Raw genomic sequence first — 25,621 nt, forward strand, 5'->3', positions numbered from 1 at the left:
AGTGACTAGGGTCATTAGAAGAAAGTTCCTTGATGAACCGTTTTAATTTACTCGTGGATTTGTGAGAACAGTTTTATTCTAATCCTTTTGTGTTGATTAAAAACAGTTGAGGAATTATATTTTGTTGGTGCAAAAATAATTGTGGTTTTGAATTTGTCCACATCGAAGCAATATATTTGAACTTACAATATATCTTTCTTATTCGCGTTCTTCTCATTTTCTATTTTGACAGGTTTAATAAGCAGTGATGCTTGTCTATTCCATTAACACGTACAATATTTTTCAGTAAAAAACAACAAAATTTTCCAATTTTAGAACTTATAATGTTTTCTACAAGAACTCTTCAATTTTGCTCAACTTCGGAAATTGTTAACATCTTCAATACATGTACCAAACATTAATTTATAATAATTTGTAGGATTTACTTTACCATTCTCATTTTCAATCAAGCACAATTTAAATTCTCAATTTCGAAAACCGTGAATATCTTCGATACACCTATCAAAAATCAGTTTATCCAAATTTACAGAATCTACATCACCAATTTTATCTTCAACCGAAAAAGATCTAAAATTCTTGTCAAATTCAATAAACCTGAGCACCAGCGATACACCTATCAAAAACCAATTTATTCAAACTTACAGAATTTACATTACCATTTTTATCTTAAACTAGAAACAATCTAAAATTCTTCTCAACTTCAATAAATGTGAACATTATTGATACACCTATAAAAAAAAATCAATCTGTTCAAATTCATAGGACCACCAGACCCACCAGCGGGTGTTCCCAGCGTGTGCTGTTCTCCGGGAACAACTACCATTAATTGGCGATCGTCACCGTACGACGGAGGTTGCACAGTCACTGGTTATACCGTAGAAATTAACCGCGCCGGGGAAAACACGTGGACGACCATCACCGAGTCCTGTCACTCGCTGAGTCACACGGTACCCGGGAAGGACACTGCGGTTCCCGGTGAGAGATATCGATTTCGCGTTCGAGCGGAGAATATCCACGGGGTCAGCGAACCAGGTAACGAATCTGAGTTCGTCAGAATCCCGATGGAAGGCGAAAGGCAACTATACGACGACGAAGAAGGTGAGGAAAAAGGAAAACTTTGGGTCCTTTACAAGCAAACTGTGGATTCTCATACAAAATTTCGAGTTCCTAGATTAATTAATGAAATATCAATTAGATAGAAATTATTATTTCGATCGTCGTTGCTGTCAGATAGAAAAATCTTGTTAGACTATTCTTGCATTCTTGATTTAAAGAATTTTTAGAACGTATACTTGAACTTTTAACGTGTACTTTTATGGATTTGTATTGTTACAAAAATATTTAAAAAATGACGAGTTATTTTTCATTATCAATCGTAGTGAAGTCATTTATTTTTAAATAAGAAATCACAGGATTTTCACTAGTTCTTTGGTTTCATTTTTACTTTTTGTTTTATAGATAATTGAATTAATAATTATGTTTTAAAACATTGCTATTACTGATAATTTTCAAGAATTTCAATATGATTGCAAATTTTTCATTATATCTGTTCATTTTTCGTTATCAAGGTACAAATTCGTTCATCTTAAGAAATGGCTGTTACTATTAACCAAGTTTCTTAATAATTGTATGTTTAATATTAACCATGATATCTTTTCGGAAGAATTCGATCCACCTTTCACAGCCCGAGTGGTTGAGATGGAAGATGGACCCCTTTTTGCCGATCGATACGAAGTGTTAGAGGAACTTGGCAAAGGTCGATACGGAACAGTGAGGAGGGTGATCGAGAAATCCTCCGGAACGAGCTTCGCAGCGAAATTTGTCAGGACCATAAAGACGAAAGATCGAGAACAGGTTCGGGAAGAGATTCGAATTATGAACATGTTGAGGCATCCGAAACTTCTTCTTCTCGCTGCTGCGTTCGAGAATCCTCGAGAGACCATTATGATCACGGAATAGTAAGAATTCAGAAAAGTTTAGAATAAATATTTAGGTGCAACCATACTTACACGCTTAATTTTGAAATTGCGAACAGAAATTTTTTGTGATTCTGCACTAATTTTTTTGTGATTCCAAAAGAATTATGTAACTTCTAAATAATTTAAATTACTGATAATGTATGTAATAATATAAATAATTCTGTTAAAAGTTATTAACAAATTTAAGATTACAGAGTTACAAGGTTACTTAAATTTCGTAATTCCCTTTCACAGCATTTCCGGTGGCGAACTGTTCGAAAGGGTTGTTGCCGACGACTTCACACTGACCGAAAGGGACAGTATACTTTTTATGAGGCAAATCTGTGAGGGTGTTGAATATATGCATCAGAATAAAATAGTCCACCTGGATTTGAAGGTAAATATTACATTCCTTAAATATCCACTATTGTGTCACCTTTAATGCAAAAACATTAGAGAAGAACAAGAGAATGGAATAGCATAAAAATTGAATAAAAATATTAAATGATGTGTTACGTTATAACGTATGATTACACATACTATTTAACATTGTTGTTCACACTGTTCATTTGTATTCACAGCCGGAGAACATAATGTGCAGAACACGGACCTCCCACCAAATAAAGCTAATCGACTTTGGTTTGGCGCAAACTTTGAAGCCAGACACTCCGATCAGAGTCCTATTCGGCACGCCGGAATTCATTCCACCGGAAATTATAAGTTACGAGCCGATTGGTACCGAATCGGATATGTGGAGCGTCGGTGTGATTTGCTACGTTCTGTAAGTGTTCGCTGAATAAAGAAGAAACTATTGAGACATCTAATTAACAATGTGGTATTTTCATACTTCTTTTATTTTTTAAAATTAACACTTAGCCAGCCGAATGAGGACATCCTCTCACTTTTCACTTAGCAACGCATTGCCTTCTATTTCATTCATTTTCTCGTTTGTCGTTTGATCAATTTTGAAGATTATTTGCAATTCATCGAATAGTTTTCTTGCTTTTATGAAACAAAATTTTTAAACAAATCAATTGAATGAGATCAATTAGAGTTAATGAAGAAGGTTTTAATTATAGTTCTTCTTAAGTGGTTACCTAAGCGTTAAGGTAAACAAAACTTTTTCTAATCTTTATTTTTAAGAGTAACAGTAAAAAAATCGCATTCAAGGTATACTATTTCGTCCACTGCAGATAATTTTATCGAGCGTTGAACGAAATTTATCAATGTTAATAAAAATCATTGAATTAATCTATTCATCAGGTTGACCGGTTTATCGCCGTTCATGGGCGACAACAACGTCGAAACCTTCGCCAACATTATTCGAGCGGACTACGACCTGGAAGACGAAGCATTCGACGCCATATCGAACGACGCTAAAGACTTCATTAGCGGTCTACTTATCAAACGAAAGGAGTACGTAATTAATTGTCGTAGTTTTATATTATTTTTATTTGAAAGTACCGTTTTGTATTATTTTTATTTGAAAGTACTATTTTATATTATTTTCATTTGAAAGTACCATTTTATATAATTTGTAAATATTATTGGCCCCGTTAATAATTGTACAACCACATTCAGCTCGTAGTTTACGAACGACAATATTATTTATTTTGTTTCGAAATTGCACTTTTTTAAAGAAGATTCATGTAATTATTAAATTGACTGACTTTTAGATTGCGAATGTCGGCAAGAAAGTGTTTAGAACATCCTTGGATGGCACAACACACGGAAGCTATGAGCAGAATAGCCTTGCCGACAGAAAAATTAAAGAAATTCATTGTACGAAGAAAGTGGCAGGTAAGAATATCAAAAAAATTAGTTGCTTTTGATGTGTTCACTGTTGCTTTAGTTTTACATGGTGAACGAAGTGTTGTTTTTCTCATAAACAATAGTCAAATTTGTATTATATAGAATTCAGATTTTGAAATTTCATTAGGAAATGTGAAACTATTGGGTTGGCCAAAAAGTCTTGTGCCTATCTTGAAAGAAATTCATGGTCTAGGAATTAAAGTATTGAGACTAGAAAAAAAGACTAATTTAAAAATACCATTGACTTATTAAAACTCTAAGAGAAGAAATTCGTTTCTGCCTAATCATTGCTTTGTTAAATTACTTCGAAAAATGTTTACTGTAGATAAAAATATAAATACATTAACACGTTGACCGCTAGGAGGATATTCCAAAATGGTTGAAGACAATTACATGAAGGAAACTGTTGTCGAATCAAAATATTCCATAACACAAGTAACTAAATGTAACTTAAGAACTATGGTACCAAACCATTAATAACCAATTCCAGTACCATTTGCCTTCGTTACGAAAGAACAAGTAAACATTCTCAAAATTCTCGTGGCGGTAAACGTGTTAACGCCAGGTTACAAACAAAACAAGGAGACTTCTTGGATAATCTAACAATCTTTACAGAAACACTAACACGAGCATGGGTTTGATTATTTTGTGTGTGCGTGTGCGTTTTCGTTTGTTACCGCAGAAAACAGGAAACGCCATTCGTGCACTGGGGAGAATGGCAATCCTTTCGGCGAATAACAGACGAAGTCCAACGACGACAGCCGAGTCGTCGCCCACGTCAGAACCTTCGTCGAATCCAATAAAGTCTCCGAGAGGCTCCGAAACGTCCTCGGACGAACCAAAAAAGCACAGTGTCGAGGACAAATCCGAAACAAACTCGGATTCATCGAAGAGGAACGTGTATTCCTTCTGTTACAAAACGGAGGTGAGCATCTTTCCAGAGGAAACGTTAGACGCCTCTCTAAAAATGGAAGAGTCGTCAGACCTTGACGACTCCTGTTTGAAAAACGAATCTACGCGGGACCTCGCGAGATCGTGTTCATGGAAAACTGAGACCGAAGAGGCCCGAGAAACCGACACCACTGAGAAAACTGAGGAACAAACGGACAGAGTTCGCTCGGACGAGTTAGTTCCTTCTTCGACGGAAACTGTCGCAGATAGAATGGACGTCGTCACAGAGTACCAAATGGAAGAGTCCATCATTATAAAAGAAGACACTTCAATAGTGAAAAGTATACGTTTCGAAGAGAAAAGTTCGAGTAGTAATTTAGAAAGTACAACGCAATTCGACCAGGAAACGAAGAATTATAGCAACGTTCGAGAAGAATTGGTATCTAAATTGAAAGGTGAAGATGAAAGCTACAGTCCCGAAAGTTTCGAGACGAGTTCAACGTTGAATTTCGAAAAGCAAAGCATTGATCAGGAAGAAGCGATGTTTGAAGAAAAAGATTCGAAGGAAAGAACAGAGCAAGATGCCAATGTGAGCTCGCAGAAGCCTAGACGAGTGTTTAGGGGTGACTCTAGAGACTCTGGAATTGGTGACTGTATTTCGAATTTGTCTGCTTCATTGCAACACGTAAATGAAATAGGTATTTCGTCGATTAAAGAGGAAGAAGACAACGATAACAATAACGGTAAAGACGTTTCAAAGCGGCCGGAACAGTTCGACTGCCGCAAACGCCCCGACAAGATGGCCGACGTGTCGGAAGACGCTCGGGACTCGGCCGCTACGACGTTCAGTGGTGTAACTAAAGCTTCGCGTGAGAATAATCGGCATGAAGGTGTGTCCACTGTGCAGTTTTTTTTGGTGGCAAATTAACTTATGTTTCTTCTTTGATATATATACATGATAGATTGGTTTTGAGGGAGGATGCCATATTGAAACTCCAAAGAATCTGATGTTACAAAAAAGGAACGAAGTAATTAACTAATTAACTGTGTTTGACGAGTATAAACGTCATCTTAAAGCTTGAATACTACGTAGTATCGTTTGAAGCTTTAATAGCAAAACTACCGAGCAATGAAAGTGATTTATTTTCAATTTTTCATAAGAATTAGGACGCTTGTCTTGAGAAATTCGCACTTCGCCCAATTTATCATCAATTCGAATTCAGCCGCCCGTTTAAGGGCGGCCCCCTTACACGCCGCGCGCCGGTTTCATAATCTTTCGCGGGAACAATCAGGTCGTCAACGTACAAGATCACAATTTTCTGCGCCACGAGATCCCTAAACGCTGCATGCACATAACGCTGGAAAACGGCGGGAGAATTAGACAGACCGAACGGAACTTTCAAAAATTCGTATTGCCCGTCGGGCACTATGAACGACGTGTATTTTCTATTTTCGGGCTCTACTTTTACGTGGAAAAATGCATTGCGCAAATCTAATTTACTGTATACTACGGCATCTCGCAAGAGATCTAATTGGTCCTCGATTAGTGGAAGCGGGTATCGGTCACGTACTATCTTCGCGTTCAGTCGCCGATAATCAACGCATAAGCGCGCAGTACCGTCTTTCTTCTTGCATACTCCGACAGAGAGGGTTGCACAATGCCGTCGCGTATCCATTCTCCGATTTGCCGGTTGACCTCTTCTCTCTCAGAGGGAGCAAGCCGTCTCGCCCGTTGGTACACCGGTTCGTCGTCTTTTAATATAATTTTCATCGTTACCACTCGGTGCCATGTCCCCTCCTCAAACCGTCGTCTTGCCATCAATCGGTTTGATCGTTGGTCGAACATGGAGCCCATTTGCTCCAAAAAGTTCTCGATCGTCATTGCCATGTGCTCAGAGCGGAAATGAAACCAATCTGGTGCCTTCCCTCGGAGTCTCGACACAATGAGAATGCGACACGCATCCTCTCGCAAGCCGTAGACGTCTCGTAGAAGTCGGAGTTGCCTCGTCCAAGTTTCAAACGAACCTTCCGATCCATCGAAATAGTTCAGGAGATCCGCGATAGCCGTGATGCTCATGCGGGGGGGGGGGGGGGGGTTCAGGCGTCGTACCTATGACTTCCGTTCTAGTTGACCGCTGTCCATCGTTGGCTTGAACTAAACGCGCCAATTCCAGCTCGCGCCTCGCCAGCTCTGCTTCCCGGACCGCCATTTCCTTTTCTTTTTCCAAAAGTTCTAGTCGGAGCCTTATCAGTTCCATTTCTGTTGTCTAGACTGGAGCGCAGGGCGTTGGTATAATCTTGATATCGCCACCGTACGATGTTTCGCCTCCACCGAAAACATCGTCTGCCTCGGTACCGTGTTCGAGCAGTCTTGCGACTAACTCATTTTTTGTACCGCTCGTAGACAGAGCTTTCTCTCGTAAGATCTCTTTCAACCGCGCCGTAGTAAGGTCTTGCAAGGTTTTTTCTTCCATCTTGCCGCGAACAGTTAAACACGTTTTAAATAACCACCGTTAATACCCGTCGCCTGTTCTTTGTTCGTTGTCTAGATCCCGGACGAGCCCCAAATTGTAGGTTTAGAATTTTTAAATCCAACCCTTTATTAAGAACAATAGACGAACAGGTGAAAGTTACAAATACGCATACACAAACCAAAAAGTTAGAAAATCGTAAGCCGTAATCGTATTTCGTAATCGTAATCGTATATCGTAATCGTACTCGTACTTGCTTCGTGACTCGTAACTCGTAAACTCTCTTTCCGCGCCGTGGTCGCGTCCTTATATTTACGCGGCGCCCGAACATTCTCAAGCTTCGATTTCGAACCCTTCGCGAGGTTTCGATGTTCGTTGGGATTGTGTCCGTTCGTTCGCTTGTCAACAATCACTCATACATACACACGTGCACACATACATACGGGGTCAACATGCTCGTCGGTAACGGCTTCGCCGGATCAGCTGTTTAGCCGCGCGGTATTATTATTGTCGTGTTCGCGATCTTTCTAGCCTATTCGCGGCGCGGCGGTTACCGCTCTACTTCTACATCTTTCATAAAACGCCTTCATACTTTAAATACTTGCAAAACAACAATTCTGAGGTAGGCCAATTTGGCCCGTCTGGTAGTTTTAATGTTAAGATGACGTTACTCGTCAAACACAGTTAACTGGTTAACACCTAACTTTCTAATTTTCTGACCATTTAAAAAGTATCCTTTCAGCGTATTAGTTTTCACTACACTTCTTGAAATCACGAAAATGGTATTCCTCCTTAAAAACGGAACATCAATAAAAACATGCAGGATGTTATATATATTTCTGCAATTCCAGATGCCAGCGAAATTGAGGACCCCAGGCTGCTAATCGGTCGCATTCGAAGTAAATTCGTCCCGACCGGAAACGTAAGTCGCACCGCGAAACTGTTCGAAAAGGAGGCGGCATCGTCGAAACCTGCTCCGAACATAAGTCAGGTGTCGCAACGCGCGTATTCCACGGTCCCAGTCGCCGCCGCGAAGCCCCATAACGAAAGGGTACAGAAAGCGTTCGCATTCTGGAACAAATAATCAAAAAATCCGAGTATTGCGAAGCTCAAGCGTTAATCGGTAGTTATTTCGACGTACGGAGCATTCATTTGCCAAAGAGATTAACTTCGCAAAAGGAAAAATAAAAAAAATGTAATGGAATCATATTATAAGAACTAAATAAGTATTTTAACATTAAAATTAAAAAAAAAAGGTTCAAAGAGCGGAGTTAGTCGCTTTAAATCGTAAATGATTCGTACACGCGAAGGAAGCATCGTTTTAGTCTTCTGTTTGAAATTCGACTAAACGAGATTATTATGGATAACATTGTTTCCTTCACTTTTTGTTCTTTTCTATGCCGCGAAGTTGTTACCAAACGTTTGTTAACTTATTACCATGCGACTTCACCGTTGCGATTAAGGGGAACTCGCGCTTTAGATTAAGTAACGCTACGATCGTGAGGAATGAAAATATTTATTTAATAATTTTTATCAGCCCCGTGGTAGCTTGAGACACGACGTTTCGCGACAACGATCGTTTCCGCGCGATCGTCAAACTTTTATGTCACGTTGACCTGTTTCTTTCTCCCTTTTTTGTTTTATCTTTCGACAGAAATTTTCTTCTTACGATGCAACGTAATTAAAAAAAACGAGCGGACGTTCGATTCTAAGATTAACATTTCTTGTAGATACGTTTTCAGTAACTTCGAGGGGAATATTCGGAAAACGATTTGATTGTGAACGCGGACATAGGCGTCCTTTGGCTTTTTTTCGATGCGTGTAAATAGCTGTCAGTGACGATTCACAAGCGTAGCAGTGTAATAATGTACTTATTACTTCACTTCTATTTGCACATTTTAGTTTTTCTTGCGAACAATACGAAACCGATTATATGTATTATTATTATAAGTTATACACGAATAAAAAAAAATGCAATAAACAAACAAACGTACCCTCATTAGTCGTACTGTGATGTCCCTTGTTTTTCCAAAACCTTTTTCTTCACTCCTTTAACTTTTAGTCGTCTATGCGTTACTCGGTAATATGACTCGAGGCAGATTAATTTCAACCGAAAGCTTAAAAGACTTTCAGTTGAGCATCTCCGATTTGTAGAGTAAGGTTCACAATTAGAGCGTAGATGCAAATGAGTTAGATTTCGGTTAATAAAGAAAAGTGAAAAACCAATTCTTAAAACTTTTCATCCTTCTCGAAATATACCAGCGTCATCCAGTCACACGAGGACGTAGATCACACGCACAAACAATCAACCATTCATACTCTATATTTACTTGGAGATTGAAATTCAACGACTCAAACATCATATTGTTGAAAGTTTGATCGTTTAACCGCTGAACCGTAGGAAATTCAGAACAATGAACAGGTGCAATCACAACGAGAGATAAAAAATTTTATACAAAATATATTTCCACATCTCAAACCACGTGTTTCTTATTTTCAAGGATTTTCGATACAAGTATACAATTTTTATTTTCTTACAGTATAACGATACTTTTTGTTTGTGCGCTACACGGAACGTCGAATTTTTAGATGGAATCGAGAATGTGCGGCTGCAGTTCTACTAATTTGCATTGTGCATTGATTTCTAAGCAATTAAACTTCTCCTCTGTCGCGGGCTCCCAAGCGACAGTGACAACGTCATTGAGGACTGGCGTGGGGTTTCTGCGTTTAAAATGATTAAGTAAATAGACATTCTATGAATTATCGTGAAAAACTAATTGGATTTATTATTTTTAGTAATTAATGGCTTATTTTTAATGATTTATTATAACTTAGTAACTTAATAACTTAGTAGCTTAGTAGCTTAGCAACTTAGGAACTTAGGAACTTAGCAACATAGTAGCTTAGCCACTTAGGAACTTAGCAACATAATAGCTTAATAACTTAATAGCATAGTGGCTTAGTAATTTAGTAACTTAGCAACTTACCCAGTTTTAGCGAAGTTTGCCCACATTGTAGTGTAACACTCCATTACGGCTCGGTCTGTAGTGCCTCTTGCAGGCGCCGGCTCGTCTTTGCGTTTACAGGATTGCAAGTTGAACAAATAAGCCAGATCATCACTGTGAGTGGGTCCTAAAACATTTTTCACTTTCTCGAGCAATGTTTTCCAAAATTTATACACACTGATGTCATAGAAGACACTTAAGTTCGGAACTCTTTGCAGTCCCGGATCGAGGCAAATTCAACGCTGAATTCTATTCCAATAATTGTAGAGTTTAACAATTTTCGATATAATTATTGTACTCTTTTTATAGCGTGTAGTATACTATATATATAATATAAATTGATAGTGCTTCTCGAATGTTCTCAAATAAGTGACTAAAGTATAAATAAATTCAAAGTAACACTAACATGAATTTTAGAGCGAAAAACCACAAACTCTTCAGGATGCAAAGCGTTGATTGAAGTAATAAATTTCAGAAATAGACTAACCATCAGTGTATCGCTTCAATATAAAATCCGTATGTGTTTTCTGATTGCCATAGTAGGAAAAATTATAAAAGTATGTGGGCGTCGATGTTCTTTTCAGTCGATCCTCCACATATACCCGCAAAGGAAGAACAAAATAAGCATCAGTTCCGAATTCCAACACTTCTTGCAACTGATCTTGATCGGCCGGAAGCTCCTTGAAATACCTTTTCTTCACAGCCTCTGTTAATTGTTTCATTTCCTCGGGCCCTAAGTTCCTAAGCGACCCTATCGCCTCCAAATAATGTGGAAGATACTTGTTGAAACTATCGAAACTCTGTTTAGTTTTCTCTGCGAGGGAAGAAAAGATATAAACATTATTTTTTCCCATTTAACAAAAATATTTATGTTAATTACAAACGGTACACCAAGAAAGAATTTCTCGATTAGTTGCCTTAATAAATATCCGCTCAATCTCGCGAATGTTGCCTTGATCTTTACGGTTGCGTAGACAACTATTACCTCACACGCATCTGTTCAATCTCAGAAACAAAAAATGTATTACCTTTTAATAACATGATGAATTCGTGCGACACGTGTCCTACGATTATGGGGATTTTAGAGTCGTTAGGAATCAATTGTTCTATCGGTAACGGGAACGTCGGATTCTCGGATGCTGTGTCGTTGGTGAGTCCGAAGCAAACTTGATACATGCCAGCCTCCTACGAAATAAACGTTTGCATCTATCGTCAGAACGTTATTCAGAGAAAATGTAGATGTGTCTCGATTACCGATTTCGAGACCTGATAGTCTCCAGGATAAGATAGTCTTCGGGAGTTAAGACTTCGGTTTGGATTGAGAATTTAAAAGAACTTTTTGATGTCTAACCAAGATTCATATTCAGGTCTAACACTATCAATTTTGAGATCTATGACTATCAATTTTGAGATCTAAGACTATCAACTTTGAAATCTTAACTCAAAACCAGTAGGTACAACTTTTAATCGTCACACATCATTAATTTTTACTTTATCCGTGTGAGAATACTCTCTTTATCTAATCACTAGCACGATTTGGCGCTATTTACTACGATACGTGTGCATCGAAAAGTAAGAAAGAAATGTCTTTACCGGGCACGAAAGGATGGAATCTTGAGCCTTAACGATGTCCGCTATGGAAAGTTTTTTCATATACTCTAATATTTTCACTGGATTGGTGGTGTCCAATCCGAGGATCGACGCAAGTTTGAAGCTCTTGCGATCGTTGTCGTGACCCCATGGGACCGTTATTCCTCCGCTTTGTAAGATCAGTTTGTGGAAAAGTCCTGAGATCACAGATGAAACGTCAAAGAATGGATTTATATGTTATTGAAAAGAAATTTCGTCGAGAGCTTCGAAAATAAAAGAATTCCAATTAATTAATCCTTTAAGGTTTTCCTTATCTAAAATCGAATATCGCAAGCTAATAACATAGACACTTAAATAATGAAAGATTAGTATATAGTTTTCTTAGTACTTTAAGAGTTTTGTCATTTAATGTTTTATGAAGAAGATTTTTAATATTTTAAAATATCCCTATGGCAGAAATTTGAACTGAATTAAATTATTAATGAGCACAATATTTCATTTGTTTAAGCTTAAATCTGATGTTACACGCTTACTCGATATACCTCGAGAAATGATAAATAATTATATTATATTTTATCGTGTAATTACGACTGAACGAACCTTGCGATAGCGGCGATATTGCCATGGCATGACCCAATACTGCACCAGCGCTGAACCCAAACACAGTAATATTATTCGGGTCTCCGCCGAACGTTGCGGCATTCGCTTTAACCCATTTCAAAGCTTGAATCAAATCCTTCAAGCCCATATTGCCAGCCGCATCCTTCAGACCCAAATTTAAGAAACCTTCAAGAAATCAGCGAAGACTTTAACACGTTAATTCAAATTTCCAATGAATCGCCTCAGTGTTTTATATTATTGATCAACAAATTCGAAAAGAATGTAACTTTAACTCATGGTAAAATGAAAAATTCATTCCTTCACAAAATTACGTAATTTTCATAGCTGAAATCTCATCAACGTACTTAGCATCCCCAAATTTAGTACTGTAATAAATACGCATCGAAAGTAGATGAAAAATCAATGTAGAATTTTCATTAAATTAAATAAAATTCACCCGTCTGTTCGAATGGAGTTTAACCACATTGCATGATTAATTGTTTAATATATAACTAAAAATAATGTGTAATATGTAATTGCAAGTGTAACCGTAAATGCGAAATGAAAGTAAAACGAACCAAGTGCTCCCACTCTATAATTCGGTGAAACAACGACGACGTTCTTTGGCATGAAGTAATCAGGCCCCCAAGTCGCAAAGCTTCCGGCTCCTCCAATGAACGAACCGCCATGGATCCAGAACATTACTGGCTTCTTCGAGGAAAGGGAATTTGTGTAAACATTCAGAAACAGGCAATTCTCACTGCCAATAATTTCGTAGGGCGGAAACTCTAATCTTTGCGGACACACATTTACACCGCGTCTCATGCAGTCCTTTATGCCTTGCCATCTTTCAGGCGGTTTTGGATCCTACAACAAGAGATTCAGGCAAAATGAATATTTCCTATTGGTTCTGTCAGTTACAAAGAGATTTCATAAAAAATTTATTGTGTCCTATTAGAATGATAAATGTAACACTCGCAGAATAATTACACTGTTCAACGCGATTTTTGTTTTGTAATATCCACTAGGTGATCCTTATAGAGTTCCTTGCCCTAAGTACGAATCCGCTGGGTCACGTACAGTTTCCGAAATACATGGGTTTTTGCAAAAACGTTCGAATTTTTCAAAGAATCAAGCGGTATATGACAACTAAAAAAATGTGTACTAAATGCACTTGAGTACAGTGTCGATCTAATATTTTTTTCTCTTTTTTGTGACGTTTTTCTTTGGGAACGTTTCAAACGAATTGTATATATAAAATAATTTATAATAAATGTTTACATTGTGTACAATGAAATAATATAGAACAAATTTTTACATTGTAGCGGTCATTAACCTGACAGCCAAACAGCTGAAATAGAAAAACCAAATAAATACAAAAAGCCTTAAGCCACACTACTCCTTTTTCTGTACAACTCCTCGTCCAAGCGCTAACGTTATACTTTCAATGAAGAATGAATTACTGTGATTTTTAGAACACGAATATCATTCCTTCAACATAATGTACAATAAAATAATGTACAATAAATTTTTACATAATGTACAATAAATATAAAATAATGTACGGGCACAATCTACAGAAATTACGAAAAAGATTTACTGATACAGGTGGAGCTATAACTGCAGAAACGTTTAAACGAAAAGAAAGAAAAATTCTAAACGAAATAGAAAATAGTTTTCTTTTCGATGAACGTCATATTCAAGGAAGAAATTATAAAAAATAAATAAATAAATAAATAATAAATATTGGAAGATCTTATCAAATGGCGATAACAATGCACCCATTATAAAGTCCGATTGACCAATTTCGCGGCGGTGCTTATCGATTAATGTTAAGAAAGAGCGGGGGTCGAACTGAACTTGAACTTGAACTTTACACGAATTCTCAACGCCACTATAAGTTCCACACGTTGACCTAAATGTCTTCTATAGCTATCCAATGCTCGCACAAAACATTTTCACTGGATTCCATTTACTCAAAAATTTATTTAAATATTTTCGTTTTTATATTTTAACCGTTTGAATGTCAAATATACTCGCATCTTCTGCGTAGTAAAAATGGCAGGCAATCAGAGCATAGCGTTGAAATTACGTGTTTTTTTCAAAGAATTTACTTTTTATGCACTCGAATGGTTAACATATTTTTTAAACGAACAATTCTTCCCAAAAGCAAAATTCCAGAAGAAATATTTATTTCGAGTTAACAACATATGCAAAAATGAGCACTCATAATGTTTCATTTGAAACTCATTCGAAAGAGTACTTAAAGGTCACTAATTTACATAAATTAAATCACTATTAACCAGTTAACTGCATTTGACGAGTATATGCGTCATCTTGAAACTCTAAATGGTGCTAATTTTTTGAACGATGGATTATTCCTTTTTCGTGGACAAATATGGAACTCTTGTTCGTTTCGCTTTAGTTTTTCGTTAGAACATATTATAAATGCATTCGGCCTGCATTTGACTAGTATACACTTTATTATTTGATTATATTGGGTGCACAACAAGAGATATTTCAAAGTAAATTCCATGCTTGAAAAACGTGCAAATTGTAATTACCTTAAATCTGAGGTCACCAACAGGTGGGGTTGCATAAGGTATCCCAAAAAAAGCTAGGTACTTAGTCCCTACGGTACTCTTCTGGACGCAACCCTTCAATCTTCCCTGTCTCACAGTTACTACCGGCTCCATTATTGGTAACCAACGTATATATCAACTTAATAGTCCATCAAACGCTATATAAAGCCGGACGTCCTACTTTTTTACAGAATGTTCTCGCCGAAAAACTAAATATGCAGATGCTTTGTCTATACACTGCGAATACCACTATCACGGTATCAGTTGTGCTACTGATCACTGGTTACAAGTTGAATTGAAAATGAGGAAAAGTTCACAAAGTTTCGGTTAATCTATAATTCACAAAAGGCACTCGGTAATAAAATATTACTTATTATTAGTCTCATTATTAGTTTAATAGTACTTATTAGACACTGTTTTGAAGTTAGTAACGAGAAAAGTTGATAAAACTTCGTCTAGTGAAGAACTTAAAGGAGTAAAACGAGATTAACGTATGAAGAGTGTGATGTATGAACATGTTAATTAACTATTCATACATCTCAGTATTTTTCCGACATAAGGATCAAATGAACGTTATTATAAGAACGTAAATAAGTTAATGATAGATGTTTCCGAAGCTGTCATTAAAAACTAGAATATTCGCACTCCAAAGGCGCTTCTCGGTCGTCAATTGATTTCACACAGAAAAATTGTAAAGTAATATTAATCTTTGTATAATGTATCGGTATATGAAACATTGAAATAAAATAGTTTTGTTCCTTGATTTATGTGCAATTTCCCGTCAAGTTAATTTCACAAAATGTCGTGTATATCTCACTAAAAAATTGTTGAGTATTTGCAGTGAAACAGTTCTGGAGTACGAAGGGCTAAGTTGTAAACCTCTCAAAAAAGAAATGTTGCGAACGACTCGGAGAGCAGCCGAAGTATGGATCTCGGTTTGTTTGAACGGTGAATTCCTTCAAAGTGCCGTCACTTGGCAAAACAATGAACGAGAAACAATGTTACAACCTGTTACACGTACGAAAGTCGAGCGTGGACTGCCGGTTTATGTCAATGCCCACCAGTGTCTCTTTCAAAATCAAAAGTGATAATTATCAACGCATGTCAAAGGTGATCGGACATTGATTACACTTTTATATTACAAGGACTTTTTGTACCGATAATTACATTCATGAATACAAAATTATTACAATAAATCTGACTAATACTAATACATCGGACTCATAAACAAAAAGCGGATTGTTTTTCAATTTAATCGGAACGTACACTTCCTTTTGCAATAAGTTCAATGATCTTGTCAGTGTATATACGATACCCTTCACAATTGCACTAACGAGATTCCACTAATCATTCCAGTTAATCCACTTTCATAGGTGTATACCTCATATTACTGTTAACACAAATACAGAAATATAATAATTAACAATAGAACAACCACATCGAAATCACAGCTTTCAGTTTTCTTATTCCGCAACTATTAATATCTGAAAATCGTTAAATATCCGAAATAACTTGAAAAATAAATAGTTTCACTTTAATACTATGATCAATATATAAAGAAACCGGAGAAAGATCTATTGTTTCAATTTTTATAGAAGTACGTATGATTCGTGTTAAACACTGGAAGAATGTTCTAGTGGCAGCACTCTTTTTATTGCACGATCTTACATCTCAGTAGCTAGATCTTAATTTCATTAGCACGTTAACAAATTTAGTTCGACGAGTATCAAGAACTGTTTAAAGCGACAATTGCAACGAAAGGTTGGACATGTTGATTAACTGAAATAGGAGTCATCAAATAATTTACTAACGATAAACATTATACTATTACAGTCTTATTTATAAATCTCCTACGTAAAATGACTTTATTTTTCGAATGTAACATTTCATTTTTCGCGCATTTAATGTCGTTCGTATAGTTCTAAGATACTGTAATCCGTTTTGCATAATCGCTCCCTGGTAGAGACTTAAAAACAATGAAAATCCGGATTACCCGGATAAAAACCACTGCCAGACGATTTTTAATTATTGTACGTAGACGATATGTTTATCAATCGACAAAGACATTTATCGCCTTCTGCACGCAACGATACGGTTAACGCATGCGCTGAGACCTCGCCGAAAATGACATTGTCTGGGTCACCTCCGAAATTTAAACTATTCCCCTTGACCTATTCTAGGGTCACAGACGAGTCCATAAACCTTGCTTGATCTGACATCTTCTACCATCAATTTAACATTTGAGCAACCGTTGACCTGAATTTTAATGACCTATGATCCTGTTTACGGTGAACTCTTTAACAGGATGATTTGTTTATTTCCAGCGACAGCTAATTATAAGCTTGACAAAATAAAACTTCGAGTTACAATTAGTTGCTATTTCATAACTAATTATCTATTATTGGATAGAATAATTTAATAGAACAGGTTATAGAAAAAGATTGTTAAAATTTTGATATCCCTCAAACTATAATTATCAAATATAGTCTTGATGACATTTCTTTATTTATTCCTTTATTTCGGCTTTATTTCTTTCTTTTACGTTGAACAGTCTGTTTTTCGCTATTTTATTTTACTCCTCTTTGCTTCAGTCTATTCCTGCGCATTTTTTATTTACTTACGTACGTTACTTACTTTACTTTAGGTAAATCTATGATGAAAGTATAGTCGAAACATATATTAAATACCGTGAGTGATAAGCAGACATGATCGCGGAACTAACCGAAAATTACTCTGAGTCTATAATTAGCCCACAGTAACAACGGCATCTTTCACTGTCAAGTAATCAGACAACTTATTTATTCTTGTTGTTCTTATTTGATATGCACCTCTAAAACATGATTTATATCATCGGTGACTACATCAAACGACATTGGCTTGACATCTAGCAATTCCTAATGAACATGTATCAACTATAGAACCTAAATAAGTTATTTGTAATGTTTTTTACTAAAGAGAATTTATTTATTTTGTTCACGAATGATTAAAATATTATTTGACTACTGGTAATTATCATCAATGACTCGAAGTTTCTTTTGATTAACGGTAATCATTATCAACCGTGAAAAATTTGTTTTCTTACCGTTTAACAATATCGAAGACAAACTTTCTTTTTTCTGATTGCATTTCTCTATTTTCTATCAACTCACTATTATTCAGTTCTACTGATAAATACAGTTACTTTTTTAAATAGCGTTACTTTGTGTCTTTCAAGGGAAATAGTAAGGGAGATGAGAATCGAATGTCTAATAAGAATCTTTCGACGAAAAAACGAAAACAAAAACTACAAGGAAAAAAGCCGTATCAATGTCGACCCGGAATTATTAATCTACTGGAACGAGAAACAATATACGATATTGCATGTAACTATCTTAATTAATGATACGAATGTATAAATAATTTGTACAGTTTTTTTGCTGTATAAGTATATGAATTAATATCTCTTTTACTCCATTTTTTCTTCCACGTATCTGTCAATGTTATCTTTTCGCTTAATAAAATGTATAAGCTGCAATTTATTTTTGTTATATTGACAGTAAACACTAATTATCTATCATGGAGACAATGATTAACAATAATCGAATGCAACCAAATGAACTTTTTGCCCCGTCAGTAATGATAATCGTTAAACAAAATGAAACTTTTTGAGTATTCACATTGATGTTTGATACCCAAAATGTGATGCCCCTTATAAACAATGATTACCGGTAATCGAAAACGTGTTATTCTTTTGTAATGATTATTTATAGACATTTTTAAAATTTATCTTGTAACAGTCGCGATGTTCGAATCCAATAGCTTTTCTAGCATCCCCGACATTCGTTTATAATGATCTTATCTGTCAAACGAAATGTAAATATCTGTTTCCAAACTAAGGGTTCAATTTTTTTGTATCTTAGATTAGGTACATTGATAAAATTCTATTCATGTCACAGTGCGTACTTACTTATCATGACAAATTTACGCTATCAAAAGATTTCGTCAGATTCATTATATAATTTCTCAATGGAAAAGACTTAGAGACAGAGACATATCGTCTTTGAAACTGATTTTCATTTTCAAGATACATGACGAGGAATGAAAGGCATTTCATCTCCAATCGTCATGCGTCAAGTCTGCCTTATACATTTTTACCTATTCATATGAACAATTCATCATCCAATCGGCGACACCAGTCTTTTTCATAATTAAATTTCTAGTCATTCACCTTTTACGTAACCACTAATTGGTATATTACGTAAAAATTCAGTGGCCCATTTTACGATAATGAAATAACTTTAAATTTAAATATTATCTCACTTTTTTAGGATTTTTTGTTTCCTCAAAGCTGTAGTCATTGATTTATTTCGAATACAAACAGTAACGTTTATTTTCTGTTTAATAATAGCCAGTACATTTATTTTTCATTGTTAATATTCATTATTAAATGATAACCTGTTATTAGAAAAACGATAACATTACAATCACAGATTATACAAATTTTCAACGTCCACAAAATAAGTAAAGACAATCATTTTTCTGTAGTTCCTTAAGAAACTTCAGTACAAAATTGTGCTACTAAAATCCTACTTCAATACAAAATTAGTTCAGCTCCTTTCCTACATTATCATTTTCCACAGTTTCTTTTTTGTTCCATACAAAATAATATTGGTCTTATTGTAAATAATGCACGAAGTATTATATGTACAATGACATTGTACAAGTGCAATACATTAAAACAGATTGTACGTCGCGCTTCAAATTTGACACGTTTTAATTACTTTAACAATGTAATGAAATCGTTACACTTTAATCCCTAATGTGTCATAATACTTTACAGTGAATGAAAATATTTAACTGCAGTTAAAAATGTGTGGTTCTATACATAATAATTGAAGTTCTTCGCCGATGTCAAGATACTTGAATTGATCCTCCGTCGCAGGCTCCCAAAGGACTTTAATATTTTCATCGAGACACGGCGTAGGATTCCTATACGAAAAATATTTATCGTATAATATTGAAACTAATAATAAACATCAGGTACTCGGTAAGTCACAGATACATAACTTACCCCGTTCTGCCAAAATTGGTCCACAAACTAGTCAAACGTTCTATCGTTAATCTATCTTTCGTTCCTATTGCTGGTGGCTCCGGATCGTCAACCTTAATAGATTTCAAGTAAAACAGATACGCCAATTCGTCGACGTGAGACGCACCTAAAATATTCGTCTAATTATCCTTCTTAACCCACGATCATACAAAACAAATAATTCGAATGATGAAAGTATTAAATGTAGGAAGTTTCAAACATTCGCACAACAATTCACCATAGTAATACTAATCATTCTCTATTATTCCATAATCAAACGAATTACTTAATCAATTAAGGTGATTCCTTAAAGAACACAATTACCTTTTATAACACGGTTTACTAAGATATCCGTGTGTGTTTTCTGAGTGCCGACATACGAGTATACGTAACAATAACTAGGCGTTGACGTCCTTTTCACTCGATCTTCTAAATACATTTTCACAGGTATTCCAAAATATAAATCAGTTATGAAGTCTGAGAATTTCTCCAAATTCTGTGCACTGATCGGTTCCTTATCCAAATACCGATCTCTAACAGTTTCCAATAACATTTCAATCTTTTCGGGCTCTAGCTTCTTTAATTTTGCTAACAGTTTCACATACTGTGGTAGAATGCTATTAAAATGCATCATTGTCTTGTCGGAATTGTCTGACAGAAAACAAATTAATTACATGGATATTACGAATACGAACAGTCGGTAGAATGTAGTTGATCGAAAATCACCTTTAAGGAACATAATGAACTCATGCGACGTGTACCCTACTATCACAGGAATACAAATATCTTTTTCCATCATTTGTTCCATAGGCAATGGTAGGACAGGGTTGTCAGCTACGTCATCAGTGTTCAATGAAAACGGAAGAGAGAATATACTGTCTTCCTAAAAAATGATACAATCATTGTATTAAGTTAATTGCTAAAATATAAAGAATACAGCCTAATTCGAAGATCTTTTCAGCGTATTTCAGTTCATGTATGAATATCAGACATTGGTGAGTCTGTCCTTTGCGAACTGTTTCTACTTACAATGAATTCTGATATTAGTATATGTAGTCATATATTCTACCGTTCACTAACTTGACTAACTTCTATATTTATGAATACTTTTCTTAAGCCTCTATACGTATGGAATACATTTTTGGTGAAGAAAGTCTTTAATTCTATTTAATATACTCTATAATAGTGCAATACCAGATTTTCCATGAATGCGTTAGTACAGTCGCAAAGTGCAACTTTACTTCTTTTTATTGTCAGTTTGTCATATTGTAATCACTAGCTTACTATATGGTTTACTAACAGTATGACTGCAGTGAATATTCAATGTGAAATATCTCGACAAATATTGAGTACAGACTAGTTTAAGAAAGTACGCTTTGCAGAACTGTTATTGCAATATCATAGAGCCTGTCAAATAGTGCGAATCTTGCCGTTACAATATTTCTCTAACTTCAACAGAAACAAAATCATAGTTTGTCCCAGTTACTAGATACATTCATCAATTACAAATTCATTTTGAATTAAAAATATTTTAGTAAATTAACTTTAAAAAGACATTGGATTAATTTCTAGATCCAGTAGAACTGCCTATAAAATCATGAATTTGACTAAGCGCCTATATAGCTTAACTGCAAATGCAAAAGAGAATTAAGCGAACGAAGAATCTTTGAAATATACAAAACCTTCATCAGATGAAGTTAAATTATATATCAATTGTTTAAGCAATAGGAAAAAAGGAAACTACACGCTGACCTCTTGCTGTTCGAGTAATTAAATCGTTTGTTTGCGACTTTGTCCTTCAAATATGAACACTTCATCTCGCCGAAACGTCGACATACGTCCGCAAAGGGTTCAAAATTCAATTATGTGAACTGTTTAGGCATTCGAATTTGTTTACACAAAGATTCTACTCTATTATAGAACGCTCAGAAATCGACGACTAACAAGGAAAAGTATCATACTCGGAAATTCAAAAAATTATGAAACTTTGTATGTAAGTAGAGTAAGTCAAGCCTAATACATTGAAATTCTTTTTTGTACCGAATTTCACTTTGAAGGGGTGGAACCACCCATTAAAAGCAATGAAAATTTTTCCTTCTTATGGATCATTTTGAAAACGATAAAAGATAGCGAATGAATATTGTATTTTTTGTTTAATTTTTCTGGGATTATTTCTTACCATTTTCAAGATAATCCACGGGAAAGAAAAATGTTCATTTTTTTCACCCCTTCACAGTGAATTACGGCACAAAATAAAAATTGCAATGTATTATGGGCTTGACTTACTCTACTAACACGCAGTTTCATAATTTTTTAAATTTCCAGGTTCGATACCTTTCCTTGTAAGTTTAAATAGAGAAATGTTATTTGCCTCTTTCGTAAGAATGTTTTTAGTAGCGTTCACGATATCCGCCGCGTCGACAGTGCGAAGATATCTAACAACTTCTTCAGGATCGGTAGAATCTGTCCCGAGGGCGTTAGCAAGTTTAAAACCACGTTCCGGTCGACTTTGTCCTGCGTTCCATGGACACGACAGCAATCCACTTTGCATAATCGCCTTGTGGATCAGTCCTAAAAACAATGACAACACAAATTTTGAAGGCTCTTATCGAATCATGATGACCGTTGTTTATCGATTCTTGCTAATTAAAATTGGACGGTGATCTTATTAATTAGAAATGGCATTTATCACCTTTCGCGCGCGGCGATACAGCCAACGCATGCGTCAGGACACCTCCGGCGCTCGCGCCGAAAGCTGTGACATTGTTAGGGTCACCTCCGAAGTTAGAAATATTTTCCTTGACCCACTCCAGAGCAGCAATCAAATCTTTTAGTCCCTGGTTGCCCGGCGCCGCCTTGTGACCCAAATTTAAGAAACCTTTAACATCCCAGTTTACATCAATTTACTTCGATCCGTTCAAACGTCCATTCGTTTAATCCTTCAAAGCTATCGTTAAAGGGAAATATGTTAATATTTAAAAAAAGCATTGAAAACCTGGCATTGACAGACTAAATAAATACTTAAAAAATTTATCACATTTTTTTAATGATATCGAAACTTGAATATCAAAATTTGAATATTATAAATCTTATCTATGATAGCTTTTAAGGCCAGAATCTTACTTATTTAATTCTATGCAAATGTTCAATTATAATGCAGTGAAGACATCTTTAAAAGCGAAATAGGCATGTTCAAGGTGCTAACCGAAAGCGCCGAGTCTATAATTAACCGAAACGACCACGACGTCTTTCGTTAATAAATAATCGGGCCGCTTCTCCTCGAAGCTTCCTGTCCCCGATAGGTATCCTCCGCCATGAATCCAGAACATGACCGGTTTACACTGGTCGAGAGACGCAGTGTAAACATTAAGATAAAGACAGTCCTCCGTGCCGATCACGTTTTGCGGGTTCAGTTCTTGCAATTGCAGGGAACGTTTCCCGACAGGTTTGCTGACATCTTTGACGTCCGTCCATGGCGCTGGTGGTTGGGGGTCCTATTTGTTAAGCAGAAAGGAAGCGTTTAACAAACGTATAAATTAAAATCAAACCAGTGTCGTAACCGGTACAAAAATTAATCGGACTTTTAATACTGTTTCGCGTGTCGAGAAAGAAAAAGCATTTAATGACTAAGCACTTTATTACATATGCGATGATTAATAATTAATTCGATCCGGCTAGAAACTATGCGTGTGTTTTCAGTGTACATGTGAAATCAATTTAGCAAGTCTATTACCTTAAATCTGAGTTCACCGATTGGGGGAGCAGCGAAAGGTATCTCATGAAACGCGATGAAGGAAGTGCCAAGAACACTTTTCTCTACAGCACCTCGTAATTTACCTTGCTTTACTATAACTATAGGATTGTACATTGTTGACCCGACTCTCACCAAGCTGGCAACACTCCAACGAACTTTGCAGAAAGATTGAGCATACAAGGCGAATTGCTTTCGTACCAGAATCATGTTAACCGTTTTATCGCGTAAAAACTGTCTGATATCACAAATTTAAGACAAGTTTCGGTTTCAAAGATAAGAGGCCTCGGTTTACACCAACATCCGTGTTGCGGGCATTGAAAACCGAGGTATTGCTCTATAAAATTTAAATGTGAATTGAATACGTTTTCAGACTTATATAGTTATTTTATGCTTCGAAATCGAATCACGTAAAAGGTTTCTGAATCTAATCAGCAGTATGAATACAGTATATGTTTGAGTATAACCAATATGAAAAACAATTATAATTATATTTGTACATTTTGAACACTTATTGTAGATAAAACGGCCAATGGTCATATTCTAAATAAAAATTAACTGTATCGAATCTTTTAATCTTATACAGAAACTCCTTATCATCTATCTTAATCTGATAAAATAAAATTAGTCGTCATTTATTATAAATGACTTTATAAATTATTTACAGATGATGATAGACACTTTTTAATTAAAGTTTGGTTGGTACCTTCACAGACCGCTTAGCAGCTCTTGATACAGCTCAAAACGTAATATGTATGACGTACTGATCACATATGGAAATCTTTTAAGTGACTACTTACATAATGTAAATATGATTATTCTATTATAAATATTCAACTGTCCGCGAATTTTATAAGACAAGTGATGTTTAAACATTCTTTCAATTTGCTCATGATGAGACATTTTAGAAGGATTTTAGAAGAAATAGAAGTTCTGAAGGTAATCGGATATATCGTGAATCAGAAGATACTTACAATTAGACGTATCAATAATTCTGAATGATGTTCCAAGTATCGATAACCTCGATCTACAAATATCGATGGCCCACTTTTGCGATGTATAGATTCTAAAAGAAGCTTATTTTCTTGAAAATTCAATGTATCCGACAAAACAAGTAGAAGAAAGCGCTTCTTTCCTTCAGATCGCTAAAATATGGTGTATCTACCCAAGATTCCGCAAATTTTTGGAACTTCTGAAATACCTTAAGATGATAATTCCCCGTTAATACTTCGCATACAAACTCTAATATTAGTCCAAATAGGTATCTTACCGTAATGGAAATTTTCAGGAACCGCTAATATTCAGGAACCGAAAATAAGTAATTTTCGAAATTAAAAAATCATTCTATTTAGATTCATTATTCATCAACTCAACTTTACTGGATTTTCACTCTTTTCACAGTCTTTTTTACTTTAGGCGAAGGAGTAAGTTAAATACTCTATTTATAATAGACAACAATTATTTATGTAAATATTCGTTCTATTATCTATAACTGATAACGATAAAATATGGATGTTGTTAAAGCGTTTACATATACTCTTTTTTTGTACTTTGTACCTGTCCATGATTGGTACAGGATCAGGTAATTGCAGGTCCTAGAACATAAGATCACAATATTCAAACAAATAAACGTTTCAAAAATATAAAAATTAATAATATTTCATAATAACTACTCGTCAATAGCAATTACCTTTTGCTAAAAAATTACTTTTCTTTTTAATATTCTTTAAGTTGAATCTGAAACATCTAGTTTCAACACAAAAGGCTGTTTGCAGAAGAAAATATTTGCTTGATGTTTAATAAGAATAATTTAATATTATAGTCAATACCAGAATTTTAACACCTTGAAATATGAAAAATTCTATTTTAAGAAAATGTAGACTTAATAAATAT

The 25,621-nt window shown here is 35.5% G+C and overlaps 3 protein-coding genes across 12 annotated transcripts in view; 1 reads left to right on the forward strand and 2 right to left on the reverse strand.

The window, feature by feature from the left end:
* LOC116424354 (uncharacterized) overlaps positions 1-9,131 on the forward strand; it is an 85,584-nt gene extending 76,453 nt beyond the window's left edge. For 2 of the 3 annotated variants that reach the window (XM_076369166.1, XM_076369167.1), the window contains 8 exons: positions 763-1,098; positions 1,664-1,958; positions 2,214-2,355; positions 2,540-2,739; positions 3,222-3,374; positions 3,635-3,758; positions 4,453-5,551; positions 7,984-9,131. In XM_076369166.1, the coding sequence (XP_076225281.1) occupies positions 763-1,098; positions 1,664-1,958; positions 2,214-2,355; positions 2,540-2,739; positions 3,222-3,374; positions 3,635-3,758; positions 4,453-5,551; positions 7,984-8,216 (2,582 nt within the window). In that variant the 3' untranslated portion in view covers positions 8,217-9,131. The remainder of the gene's footprint in view (positions 1-762; positions 1,099-1,663; positions 1,959-2,213; positions 2,356-2,539; positions 2,740-3,221; positions 3,375-3,634; positions 3,759-4,452; positions 5,552-7,983) is intronic. The other variant, XM_076369168.1, reaches the window with a different exon arrangement.
* Positions 9,132-9,576: 445 nt separating this feature from the next.
* Positions 9,577-15,947, reverse strand: LOC116424353 (esterase E4-like). Of its 3 annotated transcripts, none has more exons than XM_076369230.1 (9): positions 15,918-15,947; positions 14,892-15,241; positions 12,906-13,194; positions 12,328-12,513; positions 11,731-11,924; positions 11,166-11,322; positions 10,625-10,951; positions 10,120-10,264; positions 9,577-9,853 (listed from the first exon to the last, which is right to left on the reverse strand). In XM_076369230.1, the coding sequence occupies exons 2-9, from the start codon at positions 15,021-15,023 to the stop codon at positions 9,718-9,720; spliced, it is 1,566 nt and encodes a 521-aa protein (XP_076225345.1). In that variant the 5' UTR covers positions 15,024-15,241; positions 15,918-15,947; the 3' UTR covers positions 9,577-9,717. The 3 variants fall into 3 exon arrangements, with proteins under 3 accessions (XP_076225345.1, XP_031826510.1, XP_076225344.1); XM_031970650.2 differs by having other exon boundaries at positions 15,789-15,937; XM_076369229.1 differs by having other exon boundaries at positions 14,892-15,375; positions 15,727-15,929.
* Positions 15,948-19,262: 3,315 nt separating this feature from the next.
* LOC116424268 (esterase FE4-like) lies at positions 19,263-25,292 on the reverse strand. Of its 6 annotated transcripts, none has more exons than XM_031970449.2 (10): positions 24,999-25,292; positions 24,703-24,929; positions 23,711-23,886; positions 23,183-23,471; positions 22,670-22,855; positions 22,349-22,548; positions 20,704-20,860; positions 20,302-20,628; positions 19,960-20,104; positions 19,266-19,877 (listed from the first exon to the last, which is right to left on the reverse strand). In XM_031970449.2, exons 3-10 carry the CDS (start codon positions 23,843-23,845, stop codon positions 19,742-19,744), a joined length of 1,575 nt encoding a protein of 524 aa, XP_031826309.1. In that variant the 5' UTR covers positions 23,846-23,886; positions 24,703-24,929; positions 24,999-25,292; the 3' UTR covers positions 19,266-19,741. The 6 variants fall into 6 exon arrangements, with proteins under 6 accessions (XP_031826311.1, XP_031826309.1, XP_031826305.1 ...); XM_031970448.2 differs by having other exon boundaries at positions 19,267-19,877; positions 23,711-24,065; positions 24,703-24,920; XM_031970446.2 differs by having other exon boundaries at positions 19,267-19,877; positions 23,711-24,065.
* Positions 25,293-25,621: the final 329 nt, after the last annotated feature.

Source organism: Nomia melanderi, chromosome 7 (genome assembly GCF_051020985.1).
Source record: "Nomia melanderi isolate GNS246 chromosome 7, iyNomMela1, whole genome shotgun sequence".
Classification (NCBI taxonomy): Eukaryota; Metazoa; Arthropoda; class Insecta; order Hymenoptera; family Halictidae; genus Nomia; species Nomia melanderi.

Excerpts from the sequence above, each read along its gene's own strand:
- LOC116424353 (XM_076369230.1), bottom strand. The coding sequence starts at position 15,023 with ATGGAGCCGGTAGTAACTGTGAGACAGGGAAGATTGAAGGGTTGCGTC. Across the intron at positions 11,323-11,730 it reads ATTCCATCCTTTCGTGCCCG|GAGGCTGGCATGTATCAAGT; the intron begins GTAAAGACATTT and ends TTTATTTCGTAG. Across the intron at positions 10,952-11,165 it reads ATTCATCATGTTATTAAAAG|AGAAAACTAAACAGAGTTTC; the intron begins GTAATACATTTT and ends CTTCCCTCGCAG.
- LOC116424268 (XM_031970445.2), bottom strand. The coding sequence starts at position 24,631 with ATGTCTCATCATGAGCAAATTGAAAGAATGTTTAAACATCACTTGTCT. Across the intron at positions 23,887-24,528 it reads AATAATCATATTTACATTAT|TTCGTTGGAGTGTTGCCAGC; the intron begins GTAAGTAGTCAC and ends CTTTCTGCAAAG. Across the intron at positions 20,105-20,301 it reads AGTAAACCGTGTTATAAAAG|GTGCGTCTCACGTCGACGAA; the intron begins GTAATTGTGTTC and ends CGAATATTTTAG.